Source organism: Oncorhynchus mykiss, chromosome 3 (assembly GCF_057628025.1).
Source record: "Oncorhynchus mykiss isolate SJ-2025 chromosome 3, ASM5762802v1, whole genome shotgun sequence".
Lineage (NCBI taxonomy): Eukaryota > Metazoa > Chordata > Actinopteri > Salmoniformes > Salmonidae > Oncorhynchus > Oncorhynchus mykiss.
Genome location: NC_143024.1, coordinates 44203374 through 44228819, shown reverse-complemented (window position 1 = coordinate 44228819; position 25446 = coordinate 44203374). Strand labels below are relative to the sequence as shown.

Sequence of the window (25446 nt, the reverse complement as noted above, 5' to 3'; positions counted from 1 at the left end):
AAGTTATTTAGTCTGCCTGGGAGCAAGACATCCTGGTCCGTGACTGGGCTGGATTTCTTCCTGTAGTCCGTGATTGACTGTAGACCCTGCCACATGCCTCTTGTGTCTGAGCCGTTGAATTGAGATTCTACTTTGTCTCTGTACTGGCGCTTAGCTTGTTTGATAGCCTTGCGGAGGGAATAGCTGCACTGTTTGTATTCGGTCATGTTACCAGACACCTTGCCCTGATTAAAAGCAGTGGTTCACGCTTTCAGTTTCACACGAATGCTGCCATCAATCCACGGTTTCTGGTTAGGGAATGTTTTAATCGTTGCTATGGGAACGACATCTTCAACGCAAGTTCTAATGAACTCGCACACCGAATCAGCGTATTCGTCAATGTTGTTATCTGACGCAATACGAAACATCTCCCAGTCCACGTGATGGAAGCAGTCTTGGAGTGTGGAGTCAGCTTGGTCGGACCAGCGTTGGACAGACCTCAGCGTGGGAGCCTCTTGTTTTAGTTTCTGTCTGTAGGCAGGGATCAACAAAATGGAGTGGTGGTCAGCTTTTCCGAAAGGGGGGCGGGGCAGGGCCTTATATGCGTCGCGGAAGTTAGAGTAACAATGATCCAAGGTCTTTCCTCCCCTGGTTGCGCAAGTATTAATTAGAATGGGCTTTCACTGCCATCTTGTGGACAAATTGCAAATAGAGAGACTTGGGGAAATACATCCTCCACCATTGTGTGCTTTTGTTTAGGTCAATGAATGCCTAAAGGAATATGAAACACAACATTTAATTAGGACTCTTAACAGACCCAATTATACTCAAGGGGGATAATTATGAAAACGGTGACTACTTAATGCATATTCATTCATCACTGCCCCCCCCCCTCCCCCCCACCACCACCACCACCACCACCACCCCCCTTTAAGCCTTGGGAACAATCGAGACATGTGTATGTTTGTGTTGTGTATGTGTGCCATTCAGAGGGTGAATTGAATGGGCAAGACAAAAGGTTTCACTGCCTTTGAACGGGGTATGGTAGTAGGTGCCAGGCACACCGGTATGATTGTGTCAAGCAAGAACTGTAACGCTGCCGGGTTTTTCACGCTCAACAGTTTCCCGCGTGTAACAAGAATGGTCCACCACCTGAAAGGAATACAGCCAACTTGGAGTCTTGGAGTCAACATGGGCCAGAAGCCCTGTAGAATGCTTTTTCGACACCTTGTCGTCCATGCCCCGGAGAATTTAGGCTGTTTAGAGGGCAAAGGGTGGTGCAACTCAATATTCTAATGTTTTATACAGTCAGTGTATTTTTAAAAACAGTCAAACTGTCAATTGAATCCCCAAACTGTTTTGGTATCAACTCAACTGCACTCTTGCAAAATGGGTTATGTTATATTATAGAGGAAGAGGTCAAAACGGCTTTTGTTTTTCACCGTGTGGACAAATTTTCTCTATTATCACCAAACATATTTCAATTTTCTGAACTGCTGCATTCTCTCAGGAGGCGGGTGTATTCCTTTAGGCTAAATAATCTATTGGGTGTGTTTGCTGAGCGAGTAGTCTGAAATATAATTAAAATGTTGGGTCATAGTTGACTGGCTGTGATGGATTATCATTCATCTTAAACTGAGACATGAATGTGTAACTGACTAAGATATTGCAGGGTTGTCAGTCCATTAATTTGTGAAGATCTATTTCGTAAAAGCTTTGACTGTGATGTAATTATATTTTATGCTAATGCCATTAATTATTTATTACAAAGCATTTTGTGAATACATTCCTGTTCTAATTTAACTTTCAAGCTAAACTCCACAACAACCAACAAAAAAAGTTTGTTTTTATTTTTTTGTATTTGCCGTGGTTACCTTGCCAACAGACTTCTCAAGGTTTGGCACGTTTCGTCTCCAAAAATGAATGACATTTGGCCTGAAGTCAAGCTTATTTAATTTGACTAGTGAACAAAACCTATCCCTGCTTCAAACCTGTGTGTTTTCCATAGTAAACAGCTTTCCTGCAGAAGTATGCTCTGCATACAAAAACACAAAAATAGCTGTTTTTATGACCCAACACTAAATCCCCATGACATGGTTTGATCACAATAATAGCAAATATTGCTCACTCTAAAACTAGATTTTCAACTGCATGGTGTAATCATTTCATAATTAGATACAGTAAAAGTATCTAAATGTCACAAAGAGATAGGACTAATATTTCAGTTGCATAGACATTCAGGGGCAAGTCGTAGAGTTACACAAAATAGCTTCCAGATAAATTAGTATGCAAAGCAAGCCCCGCTACGGTAGAGGCCTTAGTTGATAGCATTACATTCATTATAATGCAGAGAGTGCGGGTAGACAGAAAATAATAATCAATTATCCCTGCCTAGAAGTTTAATCGAATGAGCAGCATGAGTTAATGATTGTTGCAAAAAAAAGTTTTTTTTTATCTCTTCATCTTTTCATCAAAAGATGAATTTCTTCTTTAATCTGCCAATCTGGGACACACACACACAGCCTTGCCTTCCTGTATTTGCTTCCATCTTTTGAGGTGTATTCCTTCTGAAAGGCATTACAACAAAAAAGCTGATTGATATTCAAATAAGAGAAAACAGCGCTTAAATTGCGAGAAGTTAAAACATAACCCATAGTATCCATGTCAGGGCAAGACCTTGGTCCAATTAGAAAAACCATTCAATGAACCTTCAGTGCCAACTACTGAATATTTTATGACCCTGTCTAACTGTTATCAACCTCTACAACCGCTCTCGGATTTCTCTACTACTCCCTATCTCTCTATTATACTCTGTACTTTTCTTTCTCTAATAGAGTCCCTGAGGTCATTTTAATTTCTCGTAACGCTCTGGCCACCCTGCCTTGGCCTCCCCTGGAAGATGGTGTCAAAACATCTCAAATGCAGCTAGGGTTTGCGTGCCAACTCTCCAAAAACAATCTCTAAGGCATACGCCACCAGCTTATTAATAATCCACCAAGCATTGGCCTTTAGATGCCCAGAGGCTGATGCTTGATCATATTCCCTTCTGTACACTTGCAATTGTTTATAAATGTAATTGAAATAAGTAACATAGATTAATCTAATCATATTTCATCACATGACATGGGCATGTACGGTGGGAGGCTGTTTACTGTTTACATTAGCTGGTTAATGTTTAGTGCTTTAGGTTTTAGACTTAAGGGTTCATGTTCTATTCATGTTCTATTTTCTAAAAAAGCGTCAAGATTGTCATAGCCCATACATATTCTCTGTACATCCAGCACACTTGTAAATATCCTTTCCTATTTTGATGTTGTTTGCTAATACGTTACTTTGTCTTCATTGTGATTGCTGCCAAAGGAATTGCCTCTTTGAGGACATGAACGTTTTCTGAATCAAAATGAGTTATCCCCTAAAGATAATGCACGAGGAGTGGCCTATCCATGTATATAATCTACAGCCCATTCTACCTTTGGATGTGCCAGTGGCATGAGACACTCTATGAAGATGTAATGGCCTCTGGGTTTCTGTCTTTGCCGCATGCAGGGTTTTTGTCCTTGGCGGAGTGGTGTAGCCTAGCTGTAGCAGATAACAACCGGTGGTCTGTAAGTCTGAGACAAGTACATAGTCACATACGGTATCAGCTCTGTTCATACTTGGAATAGACAGCAGCTTGGCCATTCTCATAATGCAGGGTCATGATACATCAAGCCATGACTGGGCAGTATTGCTTCCCAAGCTCCGCTGTAACAACTGGCTAGATTAATCACTTCCCTCCTCTCTCTCCTCTCTCCTCCAGCCTCATCGGTTAAATGGTAGCTTATTGGGCCATGGGCCAAAGTCCTTCACCCTGTACTGCTTCTGGTCTGCTGCTGGCAACGTGTGACTGGGCAATTCTGTCTGATGCTGTTGTCTGTTTGTGCTCTGGAATGTAATAGTTTGCTCTCTCGATATTTGCATGGCCTCAATAGCTTTAAATTGTGGTGAATGGGACACAGCTGCATAAAGGGATAGGGTTATACTAACAAATATGCAGGTGGAGGTGACAATGGCATCAATTGAAATGCAAAGTGTTGCCATTCAGAAAGATCATTGTACTGTATCTTTCGGATTGCTTTAAAGCTTTACAAAGATGAGGATGACATGTACTAATATTTTCAGGGCTAGCTCTCTAGATTAAACATGGATTAAATTATGCCTTTGACATAGTGACCACTAATCTTCCATGGGGCCAGGGCACACAGATTGTTGGGCCAATAACCGAAAGGTTATTGGATCGAGAATACCAGAGCCGACAATGTAAAAATCTGTAATTCTGCCCCTGAGCAAGGCAGTTAACCCCCAACAACTACTGCTCCCCTGGCACCGATGACGTGGATGTCGATTAAGGCAGCCCCCCCCACCTCTCTGATTCAGAGGGGTTGGGTTAATTGTGGAAGACACATTTCAGTTGAATGCATTCAGTTGTACAATTGACTAGGTGCCCCCTTTCCCTTTCTCCCATGTGGATCAGTTGACCACTGTAAACGGGCTATTGGTTTTAGGCCTATGCATGTTTTCACTTGATGCAACCAAGCATCTACACGAAGTATACATCTCGAGAAGATTATTAGCACAGCTCTGGTAACGTTAATTGACATTTGATCAAATAAACGATATCGAATGTCCATAAGGTTGATACTTTAGGAGGCAAAATGTTTAAGTCTATATGGACTTCAAATGCAGAGGTCCATGAGAATTAAATCCTCTCTGGTGTGTGTTCATTTGAATGCACACCGAAGTAATCTGCATCTGCTCAAGAGTACCGGGGGTAGCCAGCTCATTTCAGCACCATAGCGAGGCAGCTTAAACCTTGCGTGGGAGGGAGGGACTACAGCGAAAATCTTTCCTCCCAAGCAGACGAGGACTCGAGGCTACGTTTTCAGTTTCGTTAAAGGCATTTAGTCATCGATCTATTATGATTCCTCTATGCAAAGTATTCTGGCATGATGAAGAATGAATTCTAAAGAAGTAAGTGCTTTTATATTATTTATTGCCTGAAATACAGTAGTTTATATTAGCTGAGCACACTAAGCAGATGCACTGTGGCTATAGGGAAGACTGTGCATGCTCCAAATACGCATCGCAAAAACTATCACGTTATTTGATTCATCTTCAACATTTCACAGCGATGTTGTGAATAAGAGCATATTGCATGGCGTGGAAAGCCTTTTATCTACTTCAAACCCATCCCCTTTCCCGCACAGAGCAGCCTACTGAAATGATTTATCTCCATAACAGCCTATTATTGGAAAATGTATGTGCCCTACGATACAGTTATGTACACTTCTCATGACTAGGTATGTGTGTTCTTCCATACTACGATATACATTATGTTTGAAAAATAACTACAGATAATCGGGTTGAAGGGGATTGCACACTAATTGGATACTGCTAATCTGTCACTTTAATCGCTTTGTATACATGGAGCAAATTACTTAAACCCAAACAATTGTACATTTTTAGGCTAAGTATTTCTGATAACATCATGAGCATACTTGCCCATAATGCGCTTGAAGCGCCACACATTACGCACAGGTGGCTGCTGTTTTCCCCAATGCAATAATTTGATAGTTTTTAATAATCAGGCCCTATGTGACATCTGCTTTGTCAATTATTTCTCATCAGGGATGCTGCGGACTCAGAACGCCGTGGGGAAATAACTGAAGTGAACCAGCGGAAAGAATCGAATGGCTTCTGTAGAGCTGCTTTATATAGATAAGGAAGGAAGAGGCAGACAACCCGATCCTCCCCGCGTCCTTGACTGGGCTTCCAATCCGGTTCATGTTCGTAAAGCGAGCAGTTTAGCCGGAGGGGCGCTCTCTATCTCAGCTCCGGGCTGCAAAGGACTGTGTAATTCAGCACCAAGGACGGTTCCCCTTAACGGACGTCCGCATTTTAAACACGGTCACCCTGCGGTGGAGAAGGTCAGAGTGTGCTGCGACGAGGAATCAGAGACATCTTTCACCTATGTCGACGAGAATGTGAATTTGCGCCTGCCAAGCCCTGGGAAAAGTGGGGAAAGTATCCACAAATCCTGGTGCAGGCCTAATGACTGTGCGAGCGACATTCGGCCCGAGGGGTTGCATGAGCTCTCCCTAATGTCAGATGATGATCTCACATCAGAAAGTTCGGGGGCATCTGTAGATTACGGTTTTATAAGCGCGGTCACTTTCCTAGTCACTGGGATCTCGTTAGTGATTATATCCTATGCAGTCCCTCGCGAGGTCAAAGTGGACCCGGAGAGCGTGTCCGCGAGGGAGATGGAGAGGCTGGAAATCGAAAGTGCCAGGGTAGGGGCACACCTGGATAGGTGCGTGATAGCAGGGCTTTGTCTACTGACGCTGGGCGGGGTAGTGCTGTCCACTCTGCTAATGATATCTATGTGGCAGGGAGAGATGTACAGGAGAAAGGCCTTTGCATATTCCAAGCACTCAGCGAAACTATATGGCTCCATCATTTTAAAAACGAGGTCTAGCCCTAGTCGATCGTCCGCACACCTGTCTATGAAGGAAGAGATAGACGAGACCTTGAATTAAAATGATATCCGGTGTTACTAAGCCAGGCCAACACAATAATGCATGATGTAGGTTCTCCAGACCCAAAGCGTGCAACCGGAACACATCAGTCGGTCTACCTACAGTTACATTAGCATAACTGTTAAAATGTTCATTTGTTTTAATATCCAAGATTATGAAGTATACATTGTCTTACAGTATCATCTCCATATCATTTAATGGACGTGCAAGGTATAGGCCTATTTAAGCAGAATGAATAAGCATGACAACAAAAATAAAAAATAAAAACATAATTATTTTTTTTTTACTTGTTTTTGGAAATGGAAAATGCTGGCTCACATTTTTTCATAAATGCAATCTCTGAGAGGTTTCATTTATTATTAAGGTGATCCATTTTTTATGTGAAAGTGCCCGACAGTCAGTAATGTGATGCACACACGCATTTTAGAGGGAAAAGTGTCTGTCCCATGAGTTTAGAAAGTGAGATGTATTAACCTAGTCTAGTGCACTATAGACGAGACCTATATGTCAAAATCTGCTCAGTGGTGCACATGCTAACATCCAATGGCCTTTTTTACTTCCTCAATGCAGGTGAGCCTAATTCTCACTGTGGTTTCTCACTGTGTGTGTACGGAGGGGGGCCACATAATCACACATGAAAGACTTGCCCCAGTTTATACAGCTGTCCTGCCCTGTATTGTACTGCACTGTATTGTACTGCACTGTATTGTACTGCACTGTGTTGCACTGTACACGTCAAATAACCTACTTCTAATGTACTGTACCTGCAGTATATGCAATTATCATACTTGAATGATCACGCAACACGAGAACACACTGGATCACAATATAACAATGTAATGAATCTTTAAGAGAAATAGTATTTTATTTATAGGCTAGGCCTACGCCACCAATGTTTTTATTATAGGCTGCTAATGGACGTACATCCTACGACACTCTAAACCGTATTGTATTCCCCCGTGGAGTCTCAGATATGCCTTTAAAATGTTACTGGAAAAGGGATCTGTTTCTTTTAACAAACCAGAAACGATGGGTGCAACAAAAACAGGAAATGTTCTATTCAGTTCATAGAACTGTTGGTTGAGAATGACTTTCTCCATGGTGAAGTGAGACACATCACCACTGTCATTTGCGACCGTCTCTGTGTTGTCGGCCTACTACTGTAGCCTTTGAGTCAAGAGGCGTCAAAGGGGACTTGTTACCTTGAAAATGGTTCCATGATTTCAATTCTTCCAAAGCCTTTATTCACAATCACAAGTGCTTGCCTCGAGGGGAAATATGCATGTTGGATATCACTAGAAACAGCTCATTCATGTTGTCATTTTGTGGGGCAAATTCATGTTGTCATTTTGTGGGGCAAATTCATGTTGTTGGCTATTAATTATACTCGTCATGTGTTTTCCACTCTACTGTTCGATCAGGCATATACGGTAATGGAATAAAATATACACCCCAAGAATTACAGCAACATGGTAAGACTCTTGTTACTATAAGGAGACCCTACAGTCTCGAGAGCACCTTCTTTTGTGACAATGGCACAGTTATGGCTAACGCATGGTACAACGACTGGTCGTGTAACTGTACAGTAGCAGACTGAAGGTGAAACAGAAACTCTTCAACTCAATGCATTACTTGACACGTGTCCTAAGTACCTTTAACATCACACAACCGAGCCTAGTTGGATTAGATTTTTAGCAGACAGTCTTATCCCATAGCAATTTACAGTAGTGACTGCATACATTTTCAAATTTGTTTGTACTGGTCCCCAGTGGGAATTGAATCCAGAACCCTGGCATTGCAAGTGCAAGGCACTACCTACTGAGCTACACAGGGTGGCACGGTGTCTCAGTGGAAAAGCACTTTCTTTGTTCCCTCTTCCCTTTTCACTTCTAGGATGCATCCCAATAATCTCTCCTTTATTTTGACGTGTGCACTTCCCTTAATTGATTTGACAGGAAATGACAGTCATAAGAAACTCCTCCAGCCCATGCCTACACCAATCCAATGCTTTTAAATTTTGTGGGGAGTAGTGACCGGGAGCACACTTCAGGAAGAAGGAGAGATCATTGGGACATACTCCTTATTCTCTGGTCACAGAGGAGTAACGGTAAAAGGTATCTGCACCAGAGAAACGGGGTGTTTTGGTAGTTAAAGGAGAGTAAAATGCCAAATCAGAGAGCTTTCCAGAAAGTTATATAAAAAAATACATATGTTTCTGTACATCCAAGAATAATATGTTTGGAGGCAAGGAGATGAAGAGGGGAGAGGCCACAAAGATGCAAGGAAACATAATAGAGAATAATATCTCGATTTCGATTTGCACAATTCCTCACATCCTTTCTCTTCACCCTCTCGATTCCTCACATTCTATCTCTTCGACCTTCCTCCCGACAATAAAGGAAGAGAAGGTCTAAGGTCCCTCCCGTCTGACTTTAACCTCCGATACATTTTCAAAAGGAGGCGAGGTGGAGGACGTGAGAGATCCCTTCCTCCTTGTTGACGTGGAGCTGTAGAGCTCCCACCATGCCCACCATCTCTCTGCCATCCAAATGTCTCTCAGGGATTTGATCACGGATTTGCTCAGTTCGACAGCATTTTACAAGTCAAGCTCTAGTGTATTTCCAGAGGTTTCATGCATAAGCTCTTTAGCTGTGAGAGAGCGCTTCACAGCTAAGACACACTGATTGATATTTGTAGATCCCCGTGTAAGAAGATCTACCAAGGTAAGACAGGATCAGAGACAAGAGAGCGAGGCTGAGCTGCCATTAGCATTCATTTCTCAAGTGTACTACACGCTAACGTGCTGTCATTTATGTTAATTGGCCAGTGTGTGTGTGCATGTGTGTGTGTGTGTGTGTGTGTGTGTGTGTGTGTGTGTGTGTGTGTGTGTGTGTGTGTGTGTGTGTGTGTGTGTGTGTGTGTGTGTGAGAGAGAGAGAGAGAGACAGGCAGAGCTTACTTTCCTCTACCATACAACTGATTTCTATGGCTTTTGTGAGGTGAGCTCATCCCTTCATCTCAGGCGTATGGTAAGCGACTCAGGAAAAGTTTCCAATTCTATTGATTGCTCACAAGGGGGCACGCTAAAGGCAAACACTCCAGGGACGTGACTTCACTCTTGGCCACTCTCACCAGCCTTACTCAGAGGGGTTATTTTTAACAAGAGTGCATAATGCATTTTCTGGAACGCTTACAAGCTGTTATTTACATTCGTTGGAGTACCTTATTGTATTGTGAATTTAGTCCAGTAAAGCTTCTTGCTAAGAATATAGAGTTTTTCATTTAGAATGCATCGATTTACATTGTTCAGCCCATGTAGGCCCTCTTGCATATGTTTCATGTTTGCATTAGTTCTAATGCTCTTCGGAAATCCAGGTTTATGTTGACATGACCTCTTAAAGCACACCTCATTTTGAAACATACCCCCTCCTCTGTGCCCTTCTATTTCGGAATACTCAGTGCTTCAGCAATGTCTTATACAGTGTTTTATAGAGACATTCTTAAGAGCAAAAGGCAACACATGCAGCTCCATGTCAAAACGATTTACACTTCTACGACCTCTGGTTGTCCGTGTTCTGCATCATTGACATTGAGGCGGTCGAGGGTAGCGGCACTCTGTCACTCGCTCCATAGCCAAATGCACTGAACTCTTTGAGCTGCATCATCCCTCAGCCCCACAATCAAGCCTGCACAGTCATTTCCTGTGTTGTCCTTGGCACTTGCAATCACTTTCTTCTACAGCTCAAACTATTAGTCTGCCTGCCTCCTTCTGCCTACTCTGTGCTGTGGCATCTAGTCCAACAGGAAATGAGGTTATTAGTTTTGGTCAATCTTAACCACTTAACCAATGTAAGCAAGAATGAAATGCCATGGTGCACACGTGTGTTTATTTCAAATGCTGAAGGAGAGTATAATTGCAAAGTGGGCAAATTGAATATTGGATGAGCAGTAGTGTAATATAGGCTGTTTGCTACGACACTGGCCATAATAGTCGTACCAGTGTGGTGGTTAAAGAGTACCGTAGGAATTCATGTGGATATAAAAGGCCTGCTGGTAAAGGCCTAAATGCAATATTGGTACCATTTTTGTCACTTCACATACAGTGACTTCGGAAAGTATTCAGACCCCATGATTTTTTCCCCACGTTTTGTTAAATTACAGACTTATTCTACATTTTTTTATTTTTTATCTGCAATCTACTTAGCAACATAATAACCCATAATGACAAAGCAAAAACAGATTTTTGAAATGTTTGCAAATTTCTTAAACATTTTTTTTTTAAAGAAATACCTTAGATAAATATTCAGACCCTTTGCTATGATATTCGAAATTGAGCTCAGGTGAATCCTGTTTCCTGAGTCCATCTGTGGTAAATTCAATTGATGATTTGGAAAGGCACACACCTGTCTATATAAGGTCCCAAAGTTGACAGTGCATGTCAGAGCAAAAACCAAGCCATATGAGGTCGTAGTAATTGTCCGTAGAACTCAGAGATACAGATCTGAGGAAGGGTACCAACAAATGTCTGCAGCATTGAAGGTCCCCAAGGACACAGAGGCCTCCATAATTCTTAAATTGAAGAAGTTTGGAACCACCAAGACTCTTCCTAGAGCTGGCCGCCCAGCTAAACTGAGCAATCGGGGGAGAAGGGCCTTGGTCATGAGGTGACCAAGAACCCGGTGGTCATTCTGACAGAGCTCCAGAGTTCCTCTGTGGAGATGGGAGAATCTTCCAGAAGGACAACCATCTCTATAGCACTCCACCAATCAGCCCTTTATGGTAGAGTGGCCAGACGGAAGCCACTCCTCAGTAAAAGTCACATGACAGCCCACTTGGAGTTTGCCAAAAAGGAACCTAAATTACTCTCAGACCATGAGAAACAAGATTCTCTGGTCTGATGAAACCAAGATTGAACTCTTTGTCCTGAAGGCCAAGCATCACGTCTGGAGGAAACCTGGCACCATCCCTACGATGAAACATGGTGGTGGCAGTATCATGCTGTGGGGACGTTTTTCAGCGGCAGGGACTGGGAGTCAAGTCAGGGTCGAAGGAAAGATGAACGGAGCAAAGTACAGAGAGGTCCCTGATGAAAACCTGCTCCAGAGCGCTCAGGTCCTCAGACTGGGGTGACAGTTCACCTTCCAACAAGACAACAACCCTAAGCACACAACCAAGACAATGCAGGAGTCGCTTCAAGACAAGTCTCTGAATTTTCTTGAGTGGACCAGCCAAAACCTGGACTTGAACCCGATCGAACATCTCTGGAGAGACCTGAAAATAGCTGTTCAGCAACGCTCCCCATCCAACCTGACAGAGCTTCCTCTGCAGAGAGGAATGGGAGAAACTCCCCAAATACAGGTGTGCCAAGCTTGTTGCTTCATACCCAAGAAGAATCAATGCTGTAATTGCTGCCAAAAGTGCTTCAACAAAGTACTGAGTTTACTTACAGTAAAACATTTGTATCTCTACAGGATCTCTGCAGATTGGTGTTTTATTTAAGATTCTTCAAAGTAGTCACCCTTTGCTTTGATGACAACTTTGCACACTCTTGGCATTCTCTTAACCAGCTTCATGAGGTAGTCATGTGGAATGCATTTCAATTCACAGGTGTGCCCTTTTAAAAGTTCATTTGTGGAATTTCTTTCCATCTTAATGTGTCAGTTGTGTTTTGACAAGGTAGGGGTGGTATACAGAAGATAGCCCTATCTGGTAAAATATCAAATCCATATTATGGCAAGAACAGCTCAAATAAGCAAAGAGAAATGACAACCCATCAGTACTTTAAGACATGGAGGTCAGTCAATATGGAAAATTTCAATAACTTTTAAAGTTTCTTCAAGTGTAGTCGCAAAAACGATCAAGCGCTATGACGAAACTGGCTCTCAAGAGGACCGCCACAAGAAAGGACAACCCAGAGTTACCTCTGCTGCAGATGATAAGTTCATTAGAGTTACCAGCCTCAGAAATTGCAGCCCAAATAAATGTTTCACGGTGTTCAAGTAACAGACACATCTCAATATAAACTTTTCAGAGGAGACTGTGTGAATCAGGCCTTCATGGTCAAATTGCTGCAAAGAAACCACTACTAAAGGACACCAATAAGAAGAAGAGACTTGCTTGGGGCAAGAAACACGAGCAATGGACATTACACCGGTGGAAATCTGTCCTTTGGTCTGATGAGTCCAAATTTGAGATTTTTGTTTCCAACCACCGTGTCTTTGTGAGACGCAGAGTCGGTGAACAGATGATCTCCGCATATGTGGTTCCCACCGTGAAGCATGGAGGAGGAGGTGGATGGTGTGGGGGTGCTTTGCTGGTGACACTGTGATTTATTTAGAATTCAAGGCACACTTAACCCGCATGGCTACCACAACATTCTGCAGCGATACGCCATCTCATCTGGTTTGCGCTTAGTGGGACTATGATTTGTTTTTCAACAGGACAATGACCCATTAACCTCCAGGCTGTGTAAGGGCTATTTGACCAAGAAGGAGAAGGATGGATCGCTGCATCAGATGACCAGCCCTCCACAATCACCCGATCTCAACCAATTGAGATGGTTTGGGATGAGTTGGATCGCAGAGTGAAGGAAAAGCAGCTAACAAATGCTCAGCATATGTGGGAACTTCTTCAAGACTGTTGGAAAAGCATTCCAGGTGAAGCTGGTGGAGAGAATGCCAAGTGTGTGCAATGCTGTCAACAAGGCAAAGGGTGGGTACTTTGAAGAATATCAAATATATTTAGATTTGTTTAAACACTTTTTTGGTTACGACATGATTCCATACGTGTTATTTCATACTTCTGATGTCTTCACTATTATTCTACAATGCAGAAAATTGTGAAAATAAAGAAAAACCCTTGAATGAGTAGGCGTGTCCAAACATTTGACTGGTACTGTATATAAATATAATATGTCGGCGTTTTATTTTTTTATAAATTAACAAACATTTCTAAAAAACAGTTTTTGCTTTGTCATTAGTTTTAGAATAAAGTTGTAACGTAACAAAATGTGGGGAAAAAAAGGGGTCTGAATACTTTCCGAAGGCACTGTATGTAGCATATGAGATGAACAGCATTTGTCTCCACATCAGAAATAATCACCTTGCTGTCCCTCCTGTATTTGCACAAATCAGAGATGAACTTCTTTCCATTTTTCTCTTCGATCTCTGTTTGTGTTAAATTGCCAATGCGATTGTGAGTTGTGGCCTCTCATATGAGTGTATCAGCCTCTACGTTGTACCACTTCCCCACGGGGCTAAAACTGGTTGAATCAACGTTGTTTCCACATAATTTCAACAAAAAATGTAATGTGATGACGTTGAATCAACATGGGAACCTGATTGGATCATCACCCTAACACAATTTCTGATTTTATTTTTATACAGCTAGTATTGTAATCTAGGCATTAAAATGTTAACTTGTACTCCATCGCAGTGAAAAAAATAAATAAATCAAAGTTCTTACTGCACCATCAGAGGCATATTCAGAAGCGTATTGCATATGTTGCTGTTAAATTATTTTTGCCGTCATCTTGCAAGAGAGTTTGTCATAATAACAATGTACATTATGTTTGGTTGTTTTCACCCATATTTTATCATAAATCCAATGACACGGTGACATTTTTTTGTGGATTTCACATTGAATTCACATTAGTTGACAACTCAAAGAAATGTAAATCAAAACTAGACATTGAACTGATGTCTGTGGAAGCTGGTGGGGAGGATCTATAGGAGGATGGGCTCATTGTAATGGCTGGAGTGGAATAAAAGGAACAGAGTCAAACATGTGGTTTCCATATGTTTGATGTGTCTGATACTGTTCCAGCCATTACAATGAGAACATTCTCCTATAGCTCCTCCCACCAGCCACCACTGGTGTCCAGTAGGTTGTTACATTTGCCTTTAATTACGGGCTGAGAATGATTGCTCCCAAGTTTGGGTACTTAATTAGTGGAGTGAAAAGCTATCAGTGTGCCAGAGGAGCGGTGTGTCTCATCTTAACTCACAGTGCCTGGAGCAACATCTGAAGAACAATACAACACAAATGAACTAGCATCCTGAGCAATTTGGCATGTCGAAGTGTGTGTGTGTGTGGGTGTGTCTGTGTGTTTGTGTCTGTGTGTCTGTGCGAGTGCGCGTGTGTGCGAGCGAGCACGAGAGAGAGGGAGATAATTAGTATAACTTAGTTGGCGTTTGTAGTTGGAAGCCCTCTCTGAAAGCCCCAACTGAGCTCCATGTTTGCGGTTAGCAGCACCTCTGATGCATTGTTCAAGGCTCTACAATATGGCTCGCTGACGAAGAGGAGACAGAGATCAAATCAGCTCTGTTTAGACTGGGAGACGCCTTGCTGCTGTTAGACAATAGGCCCTGGATGCCTGCATAGAGTTAGAGGTCGGCCTGAGAGCCAGGGCCAGATTGGGAGAAACATCCAGTCCAGTCCAGGGCTGATTGTTTGCGCTGCACTTCATTTGCTCCCTGTGTTTTGTTTCTGGAGAGAAGTGGACTGATGATGAAAGATGATACACACTGGTCTGGTGGGAGAGTGCCAATTAACAGTATGTGATGTGGAGAGAGAGATACCAATGGGCCGAACTCTAACACACTATTACCCTTTTTAACTACTGAGCCGAGCAGAACTGATCTGTACTGTGATGGCCTGGTTTCACATCCACTATAGTTGGAATGGTGCTGGAAAGGACCATTTCTAAATAAAATATCTGAGCCAGCACAGTACGGTCCGGCACTCACTCGCACTCTAAACACGATATAAACCTTTGTGTTGACTTGTTTCCCAGGATAGATTACTTACATATAATCTCCCATTTAGTCATGTTTCTCAACTCACCAGATCAAACTATAATCACACATACAGTAAAGTACTATCATGCATTATCTCGGCATGGTGATTGTTCCAAATATAACCAGAAGATGGCAGCCTTAGACCTAAAAAAAAACAAAAAACTCAACCACACTCGGAACTTGCTCAAACACTCAAGATGTCTCGAGTTGAAAGCAATAAATTGCAATTGTTTAAATTATTGTTTTGTTCTCTATCTTTCTCACTCAGGATGAGTGTACGCTTTCATGAGTCACACTTTCAGTAAAATGTTTAATCCAATGTGATTCTGAGCGGGTCAAACAGCAACAACAACTGGGGTGTCATACTCATTCCATGTAGTTTTTTTCCCCATTCAATTAAGACCTAGACAACCAGGTGAGGGGAGTTCTTTACTAATTAGTTACCTTACTTCATCATCAAGTACATGGGAGGAGGGAAAACCCACAGACACTTGGCCTTACGTTCAATGAGTTTGACACGTGCTCTACAGTATTTCTTCCACAATGGATCCACTCACCCTTGAGTACATGCATAAATGCAATCCCACAGACCACGCTCTCTAGAGTCCTCCTCCTAAATAACAGCCCCCTCCTTGCCTTCCGCCTAGACCCTAGTGTGGTATTGGACAACATCTGGCCCAGGCTCTGTATTGATCTTGGCTGGGGTCAACATGGAGAGGCTCCTGTGAGTTAAGTGCACAAGGCCTTTTTAAAGACCTCTTGATTGTCCCACTACTGCACATTTACCATCAAGTGGAGCTGAGCTCTCCTCGCCGACCCAGGATCCCTCCAGAGACCAACTCACCAGGAGCTGAATTATTCATCCAGGTCTGGTCAATGGCCCTCAGAGCACCAGCATTCTAGGCTGACCATAGAAATGAAAGCACCTCCTTTCCATGGAGCTCACTTTCTTCATCTTTTTTTCTTTCTGTCTTTCTTTCTCACTCTTCTCTCTTCCTCTCTCGCTCTCATTCTCTCTCATTCTCTCTCTTTCTCTCTGTCTCTCTCTCTCTAACAGTTTCTTATTATCTTTCTGCTGTGGCATGGAGTGTTTTGCACTGATATAGATGAGACCGGTGATCTGATGTCTTTAACGTAATAAAACCTCCACCCTGCCCTCCTCTGAGGTCTACTGGAGGAAAGAGCCTCTTTGCGGGAAACAGTATCATACAATCGTATCTGCTACCATCTCAGGTTTCTAGTGGCACAGTCAGAGATGTGATGCATACTCATCACTCTAACCTTCAGCCAGATCTCCGGCCCGCACTTCACAATAGCACAGATAGAGAGGGAGGGAGAGGGGGAAGGAGAGAGGGGGGGGGGGGAGTGATAGAGAGAGAGATGATGTGAGGGGTGGAAAGGAATATGTACAAGCAGTGGTGATTTTAGCATGTACATCTTGGTGGGATGCATGCCAGCAAAGCCACTACACTACACAACACTAAACAATACATTCATTGCACTACACCACTGCTACACCTGGCTATCAGCGGAGCCTTGTCTGGCAGCGAAACAGTTCATTCAGCGTCATTTAATTCCTTTTTAAAAAACATAGCTGATATGGCTGACTTGCTTAAACAAATGTGGTTTCTACTGACAATTGAGATGTACAAACTATGGCATAAGGGGATGACAAGTGGATGAGAGGCCATCCGTAATTTCAATTAAGACGTTAATGAGCGAGCTAGGACGGAAAAAGTCTGGAGCTGCTCTTCCAGACTTTTCCCTGCCAAGGTTTCATGAGTAGAGTGTTGGTGTGTACTGTGACTAGCTTCTAACGTTAATACTGCCCAAAATAGATTCATGTTAAGTGAAGGGGCTGGCTATTAGAACGGTTTTAGAGAGGGCCCCAACTATCACATTTGGTTGCTTGGAAGTTGTGGGAATGTATATTTTTGGTTTTCCATTGGTTCTGAGAAACGAAGCAATACGTTTCCTAACCGATAAAACGGAACGTTTTTTAAACGTTGTGAGAGCAGAAGTAAATATTTTGCCTGTTCTGTCAACTTTTATTTGATTTTTTTGTTAAAATAGGGGGTGCATCAGTTTGAATATTGCAAATAGATTGTGGCTTCTATCAATGTAATTGTCTGCATAATTTCCAATCCCCCATTTATTTTTCAACTGTGCTGTGTTTCACAAACATTCTGAACCTTTCTATCTATACAGATTGAAAATTAAAGATAAACATTTTTGCTAAGAGTATTATTATATTATTGGATCGATTGGACTATGACTTTTCAGATCACCCAGCAGTTCTGTTTGCAGAGTTACCTCCAGGTAAACGTTGCAATTCATCAGACATTCCTGAACCTGCGACCAAAAACAAGCTACAAATGGGCAGTACCAAAACAAATGATTAGTGGAGGCTCCTCAGAGGAGGAAGAGGAGGACCATCCTCCTCAGTGAACTTCATAAAAATGTAAATGGCAAAACATTTAAAAAGGTATCCTTTTTAGATAAAAATATACTAAATATAATTACATCACCAAATATTTGATTAAAACACACTATTTTGCAAAGAAGGTCTACAGTAGCCTCAACAGCACTCTGTAGGATAACACCAATATGTAGCCAGAGGACAGGTAGCTTCCATCCTCCTCTGGGTACATTGACTTCAATACAAAACCTAGGCTCATAGTTCTCACTATGACAACTTCCGGAGGATGTCCTCCAGCCTTTCAGAGCTCTTGCAGCATGGAATTACTTGTTGTCCACCCAATCAAAGGATCAGAATGAATCTAGTATTGAAAGCATAAGCTACAGCTAGCTAACACTGCAGTGGGAAAAAAAGTGGTGAGTAGTTGACTCAAAGAGAGAGAAAGACAATAGTTAAACAGTTTTGAACAATTAAATTTATTCCAAAAGGAAGGAGAAAAAAGAGAGAAATACAGAGAGAGAATTTCAAAAAAAAATCCACTTTCAGTTTCACTTACTTAGCTAGCAAATGCAGCTAGCTAGTTTAGCCTACTGAAATACCCTGCTCAACGTAACAGATGGATGCTATGTTAGCTAGCTGGCTATGACTTTCCAACACATCACTGGAACTCTTCCAAGTTAAGCTTTTTTGATATTACTAATATATTGCCACAGGGGCCCGCCGGTGTAACTGCTTACTGACTGTAACATTACTACATGAATGCATGATGGTGACAACGATGTAGGCTGTGTGTATCAGCTGATGTGTTGTGTATTGAAGTCCACAAGTGAAGGGAAGAGGTGAGAGGAGGAGAAATGCGAGAAGGAATACAACGTGCCTGCTATGGAAGTCAACTGTGTTTATGCGTGATTACACCAATTTCGTTGAAAAACGTTTCTTAAACGGAAGCAAGCGGAGCAAAACGGGAATAAACATACTTGAATTTGTCCAATAGAAACTCTTGTTTGCAACTGTTGGACCAATGATTATACCCTATATCAGGTAGATGCAGGCAAGAGTGTGTGAGGCGGTATTGAATGTCACTGTCTGATGATCTAATGATTCTGTCTCTTCGCAGCAAAAGCTGCAGAGCTGGGATGGTTGTATCCTCCGTATATATACAGTTGAAGTCGTAAGTTTACATACACTTAGGTTGGAGTTATAAAAACTATTTTTTTAACCACTCCACAAATTTCTTGTTAACAAACTATAGTTTTGGCAAGTCGGTTAGGACATTCTTTGTGCATGACACATGTAATTTGTCCAACAATTGTTTACAGACAGATTATTTTACTTATAATTTGCTGTATCACAATTCCAGTGGGTCAGACGTTTACATACACTAAATTGACGGTGTCTTTAAACAGCTTGGGAAATTCTAGAAAATGATGTCATGGCTTTAGAAGCTTCTGGTAGGCTGATGTACATAATATGAGTCAATTGGAGGTGTACCTGTGGATGCATTTCAAGGCCTACCTTCAAACTCAGTGCCTCTTTGCTTGACATCATGGGAAAACCATGAAGCACGGGGATGGCAGCATCATGTTGTGGGGGTGCTTTGCTGCAGGAGGGACTGGTGCACTTCACAAAATAGATGGCATCATGAGAGAGGAAAACTATGTGAATATATTGAAGCCACATCTCAAGATATCAATCAGGAAGGTAAAGCTTGGTCACAAATGGGTCTTCCAAATGGACAATGACCCCAAGCATACTTCCAAAGTTGTGGCAAAATGGCTTAACTTCTCTAGGGTAGGGAGCAGCATTGGGAATTTTGGATGAAAAGCGTGCCGAAATTAAACTGCCTGCTACTCAGCCATAAAAGCTAGAATATGCATATAATTATTAGATTTGGATAGAAAAACTGTTTGAATGATGTCTGTGAGTATAATAGAACTCATACGTCAGGCAAATAATTGAGAAAAAATACAACCAGGAAGTGTGAAATCTGAGGTTTGTAGTTTTTCAACTCTTGGCCTATCAAATACACAGTGTCTATGGGGTTATATTGCACTTCCTAAGGCTTTCACTAGATGTCAACAGTCTTTAGAACCTTGTTAGATGCTTCTACTGTGAAGTGGGGGCGAATGAGAGGGGAATGAGTCAGAGGTCTGCCCGAGAGGCACGAGCTGGCCACGCTCGTTCACGTGAGAGTTAGCTTGCGTTCCATTGCAATTCTGAAGACAAAGGAATTCTCCGGTTGGAACATTATTGAAGATTTGTGTTAAAAACATCCTAAAGATTGATTCTATACATCATTTGACATGTTTCATACGGACTGTAACATAACTGTTTGACTTTTTGTCTGCTCCTAGTGATCGCGCGTCATGAATTTGGAATACTGGGCTAAATGCGCAAACAAAAAGGAGGTATTTGGACATAAATGACGGACATTATCGAACAAAACAAACATTTATTGTGGAACTGGGATTCCTGGGAGTGCATTCTGATGAAGATCATCGGATCTTGGTCAGGGAGGTGACCAAGATCCCGATGGTCACTGACAGAGCTCAGAGTTCCTCTGTGGAGATGGGAAAACCTTCCAGAAGGACAACCATCTCTGTAACGCTCCACTTATTTTTTTTTAACCTTTATTTAACTAGGCAAGTCAGTTAAGAACAAATTCTTATTTTCAGTGACAGCCTAGGAACAGTGGGTTAGGGGCAGAACAACAGATTTGTACTTTGTCAGGTCAGGGACTAGTAACTGAAAGGTTTCAAGTTCATATGAACTTGAAACCTTTCAGTTACTAGTCCAACGCTCTAACCACTAGGCTACGCTGCCTCCCCAATCAGGTATTTTTGGTAGTGTGGCCACTCCTCAGTAAAATGCACATGACAGCCCGCTTGGAGTTTGCCAAAATGCACCTAAATGACTCTCACACCATGAGAAACAACATTCTCTGGTCTGATGAAACCAAGATTGAACTCTTAGGCCTGAATGCCAAGTGCCATGTCTGTAGAAAACCTGGCACTGTCCCCATGTTGAGTAAGAGCATTAAACAGGTCAACATTCACAAGGCCGCTGGGCCAGACGGATTACCAGGGCGTGTACTGTGAGCATGCACTGACCAACTGGCAAGTAGTGCGGCAGGTAGCCAAGTGGTTAGAGAATTGGACTAGTCACCGAAAGGTTGCAAGATCAAATCCCAGTGCTGACAAGGTAAAAATCTGTTGTTCTGCAGTTAAAGCACTTCATGGCTACAGATGTGAGTGCTACGGGTCGGTAGTCATTTAGGCAGTTAACCCATTGTTCCTAGGTCGTCATTGAAAATAAGAATCTGTTCTTTACTGACTTGTCTAGTTAAATAAAGGTAAAAAAATTTAATAAATAAGTGTCTTCACTGACATTTTCAACCTCTCCCTGTCCGAAGCCGGTAATACCAACATGTTTTAAGCAGACCACCATAGTCCCTGTGCCCTAGAACACCAAGGTAACCTGCCTAAATGACATCTGTAGCCATGAAGTGCTTTGAAAGGCTGGTTATGGCTCACATCAACACCATTATCCCAGAAACCATAGCCCCACTCCAATTTGAATACCGCCCCAACAGATCCACAGATGATGCAATCTCTACTGCAACACACACTGCCCTTTCCCACCTAGACAAAAGGAACACCTATCAGAGAATGATATTCATTGACTACAGCTCACCATTTAACACCATAGTGCCTTCAAATCTCATCAATAAGCTAAGGACCTAGGGACTAAACACCTCCCTCTGCAACTGGATCCCGGATTTCCTGACCCCCCCCCCCCCAACACATCTGCCAAGCTGATCCTCAACACAGGGACCTCTCAGGGGTGTGTGCTCAGTCCCCTCGGGTACTCCCTGCTCACTCCTGACAGCCAGGCGCCATCATTAAGTTTGACGATGACACAACAGTGGTAGGCCTGATCACCGACAATGACGAGACAGCCTATAGGGAGGAGGTCAGAGGTGCCAAGCAGTGTGGTGCCAGGACAACAACCTCTCCCTCAACGTGATCAAGACAAAGGAGATGATTGTGGACTACAGGAAAAAGAGAACCGAGCACGTCCCCATTCTCATTGACGGGGCTGTAGTGGAGCTGATTGAGAGCTTCAAGTTCCTTGGCGTCCACATCACTAAAAAACTAACATGGTCCAAGCAGGAGACTGAAAAGATTTGGCATGGGTCCTCAGATCCTCAAAAGGTTCTACAGCTACACCATCGAGAGCATCACTGCATGGTATGGCAACTGCTCGGCCTCCTGCCGCAAGGCACTACAGAGGGTAGTGCAGACGGCCCAGTACATCACTGGGGCCAAACTTCCTGCCATCCAGAACCTCTATACCAGGGGGTGTCAGAGGAAGGCCCTAAACATCTTCAAAGACTCCAGCCACCCTAGTCCTGGACTGTTATTTCTGCTACCACACGGCAAGTCTAGGTCCAAGAGGCTTCTTAACAGCTTCTACCCCCAAGCCATAAGACTCCTGAACATCTAATCAAATGGCTCCCCAGACTATTTGCATCACCTCCCCCTCTTTTACACCGCTGCCACTCTGTGTTGTTATCTTCTATGCATAGTCACTTTAATAACGCTACCTACATGTACATATAATCTCAACTAACCGGTGCCCCCACACATTGACTCTGTACGGGTACCCCCCCTGTATATAGCCTCGCTATTGTTATTTTACTGCTGCTCTTTAATTACTTGTTACTTTTATTTCTTATTCTTATCTGTATTTTTTAAAACTGCATCGTTGGTTAGGGACTCGTAAGTAAGCATTTCACTGTAAGGTCTACTACACCTGTTGTATTCTGCGCATGTGACTAATAAAACTTGATTTGCTATGATTTGTCGACCTCCAATCATTGCATTAATGCAAGTTAGCATTAGCTCACAACACTACCTCTAACTTCCTTCATACTGGACATAGAGACATACAAATGGTATCCATGAGTTAATCTGATTCTGGGGAAGCAGCCAAATATGATCCCTATAAAGTGACTATAAATGTTCGAAACTCAACAATAAATGTCACTGTACGTCATCACTGTTTAACAAATGTTTACATCCAACCCAGAACTTATCACAACTTGTCCCACTTGAAGTAATTATCCATCAAACTATCTTCTCTTGTTGAAATTCATAACCGATAGTTATCACTAAGATTCTGACTCAGCACATTGATTTATGAAACTTCAGATCAGTGTGGATCTTTGCTGGTTCACTGTGAATACATAATACCACACTCTTCTTCTTTAGAGCAATGTTATGGATATATTGACAAGACAGACACCTCTCTCCACCCTAACAATGGGAGTTGTTGTCCACAAAGTGGCATGGCGGGCTGTCTAGCTCCCACCTATCATTTATTTTGATTGGTGGATACCTCTCATTATTGTAATCTTTTTTTAAATTTTCGATGAGGGTTGTTGACGTCAACTGCCTGTATTCAATGGAGAGAGATGCTATGCTACTAGCCTCATGCCAGGAATATGCAGAGCCATCTCGAGATGACTCCGATATAAAGTCTTTTTTATCAAAGTTGCCGGGGCTTATGTCAGTACACTCGTAAGAACTTAAGCGTTTAGAAAATTCTATTAGATCAAATAAACTTCCCGTAGCAAATATGCCATACATTGACCTCCATACAAACTCCTTGCTTGTTGGGCAAATCAATGAAAAATCGCCACCTGCTGGAGGGAGCTGGATTTTGAGCCGAGTTGTGCCTCTCTTCCTCTTCCTCTCTGTTTAGAGTTTCTCTTTTCATTTAACCATTGAGCTGTCCATTGCTGATGATTAAGAAGTTCTTTGTTGCATCTTTAGCCGACAACAGTGGCTAGATTCGCGGGATGCTCTTAAAGGGGTACACACAAATGAACCATCATGAGTAAGGAACTATAGAAACAAAGAAAATACTTCAATAAACCCTATTGAATAATAAAAAAAGGTTGAAATAAATACATTAATAGGGACATTTTAGCCTTAAACCATGGTACACCTTGATGGGATCTAAAATTCTGCGGCACACCTAGTTTTGCGGCACACCTAGTTTTCACCCAGTGGGGAGTCACTCCCCTTCTCTCTGTCCCCTCCTTCCATTTTCCCGCCTCTTCTCTCCTACCTAGCGCTGGAGTCTTTTAAAACAATGGATCTCTCTCTCTCTCTCTCGCTCTCTCTTTCTCCAGTGCCCAAGGTTAGAGTGGCGCGGGGGAGACATTCGGTGGGGGGAGGGGTCTAAATAAATCTGTGTCCTGCAGGACGTCCTCCAGCCAAGGTTTGTCTGGGGAGGGGGGGGGGGGGGGTGACGTGATCTCCTTTATCCCAGCCAATAAAAGAGAGTGGCCAGTGAGATCCGGAGCCGTACGTGCCGTCAAATTCAATAAGGTAGTGCTTTAATGTTTTCTTTTAATCAATCAAATTGCATTATACACCCAGTGCTGCCTCCCGCTGCGAGGCACCCTGGCAGGAAAGCAGCAAGGGAGAGTCTGACTGTGCCGGGCAGAGGGCACCAACCGGACCAAACGGACTCTCTGACGGAGGCCGTTTTTTTTATTTTATTGTGTGACTGTGACATGTTGAACGTATGTCATTTCCGAGTCTTATACCATACAGACCAGCGGCTACGTCATCTTGATCACGAATGATAAGTAAACTCCAAGAGGATCAGTGCAGAGCGCATTTACACACACACATGGGCACACACACACACACACACACACACCCTCCTGCAGCTGCTCGTGGCTCTTATTGTTAGCAATGCACAGTGTACAGGGAAGGGGATGGAGGGGGGCTTAGAGCTGGTCTAAGGTGTGCCATTCCAACCAGTTCTATCCCCCTACCCTGTCCCAGCTCTGTCCCTCATAATGCTACCCTATCATCAATCAGCCCCTACTCCTCCCCCCTCCCCCCTGCCATTGCTCAATGAGTCCATCACAACCCGTCCTCCCCCGTCTCCTTCACCCCCCCCTCCCCCACCCCTTAACCCGATGAGTTCACCATGCATTAAAGGTAAATCAGCAAAGTTCTTCCAAACTCTTCATTAAAATCTATTTTATTTAAGTGGAAAGGAACACAATGTACTGTAAACCAGAGAGGATTGTATTTCTGGATATTGTAAATGCTACTTGGAATAGCATCACCCATCCTGAGTTATTTGGATTTTAATTTGGATATAGGTTTTATTGTTGGATGTGTCATCCACCTTGCATCAAGCAGTGCTCCTGTAGCTCATAGTTTATACCAGTTCATCCACATTATATTATTATAATGAGATAATAATGGCCTACTTCATCAAATGTAATCCAATGACGAATGCTGAGTTTACTATCCCATTGCCTAAGGCAAAATTCACCTTGGAATATTTACCAGTAATGACTATACCTCAAACATGGGTTTTCTTTTAAATGCTTTAGGTGTGCTTGATTTTCAGTAGCTTTCCTGGCATAATGGGATCAATAGAATAGTCCCAAAAGTGCAAGTCCTGCCTACCCGCACGGGGTGAGTTAAATCAAGTGTGCCTAAAGTATTGGAAATAAAACAGGACTGCTACAGTAGGAATGAGGGCTCTACTGAAGGATGATACAACAACAACAACAAGGTAATCCTAATCACCAGATCTACATGTCAGGAGGGACGTTTCTATAGTGTAGACTGTGCACA

The 25446-nt window shown here is 42.7% G+C and overlaps 1 protein-coding gene across 1 annotated transcript; it reads left to right on the top strand.

The window, feature by feature from the left end:
* The first annotated feature begins 4879 nt into the window (after positions 1-4879).
* On the top strand, positions 4880-8021 carry LOC110518723 (transmembrane protein 74). Its single transcript, XM_021596165.3, has 2 exons — positions 4880-4989; positions 5647-8021. The coding sequence occupies exon 2, from the start codon at positions 5709-5711 to the stop codon at positions 6555-6557; it is 849 nt and encodes a 282-aa protein (XP_021451840.1). The 5' UTR covers positions 4880-4989; positions 5647-5708; the 3' UTR covers positions 6558-8021.
* Positions 8022-25446: the final 17425 nt, after the last annotated feature.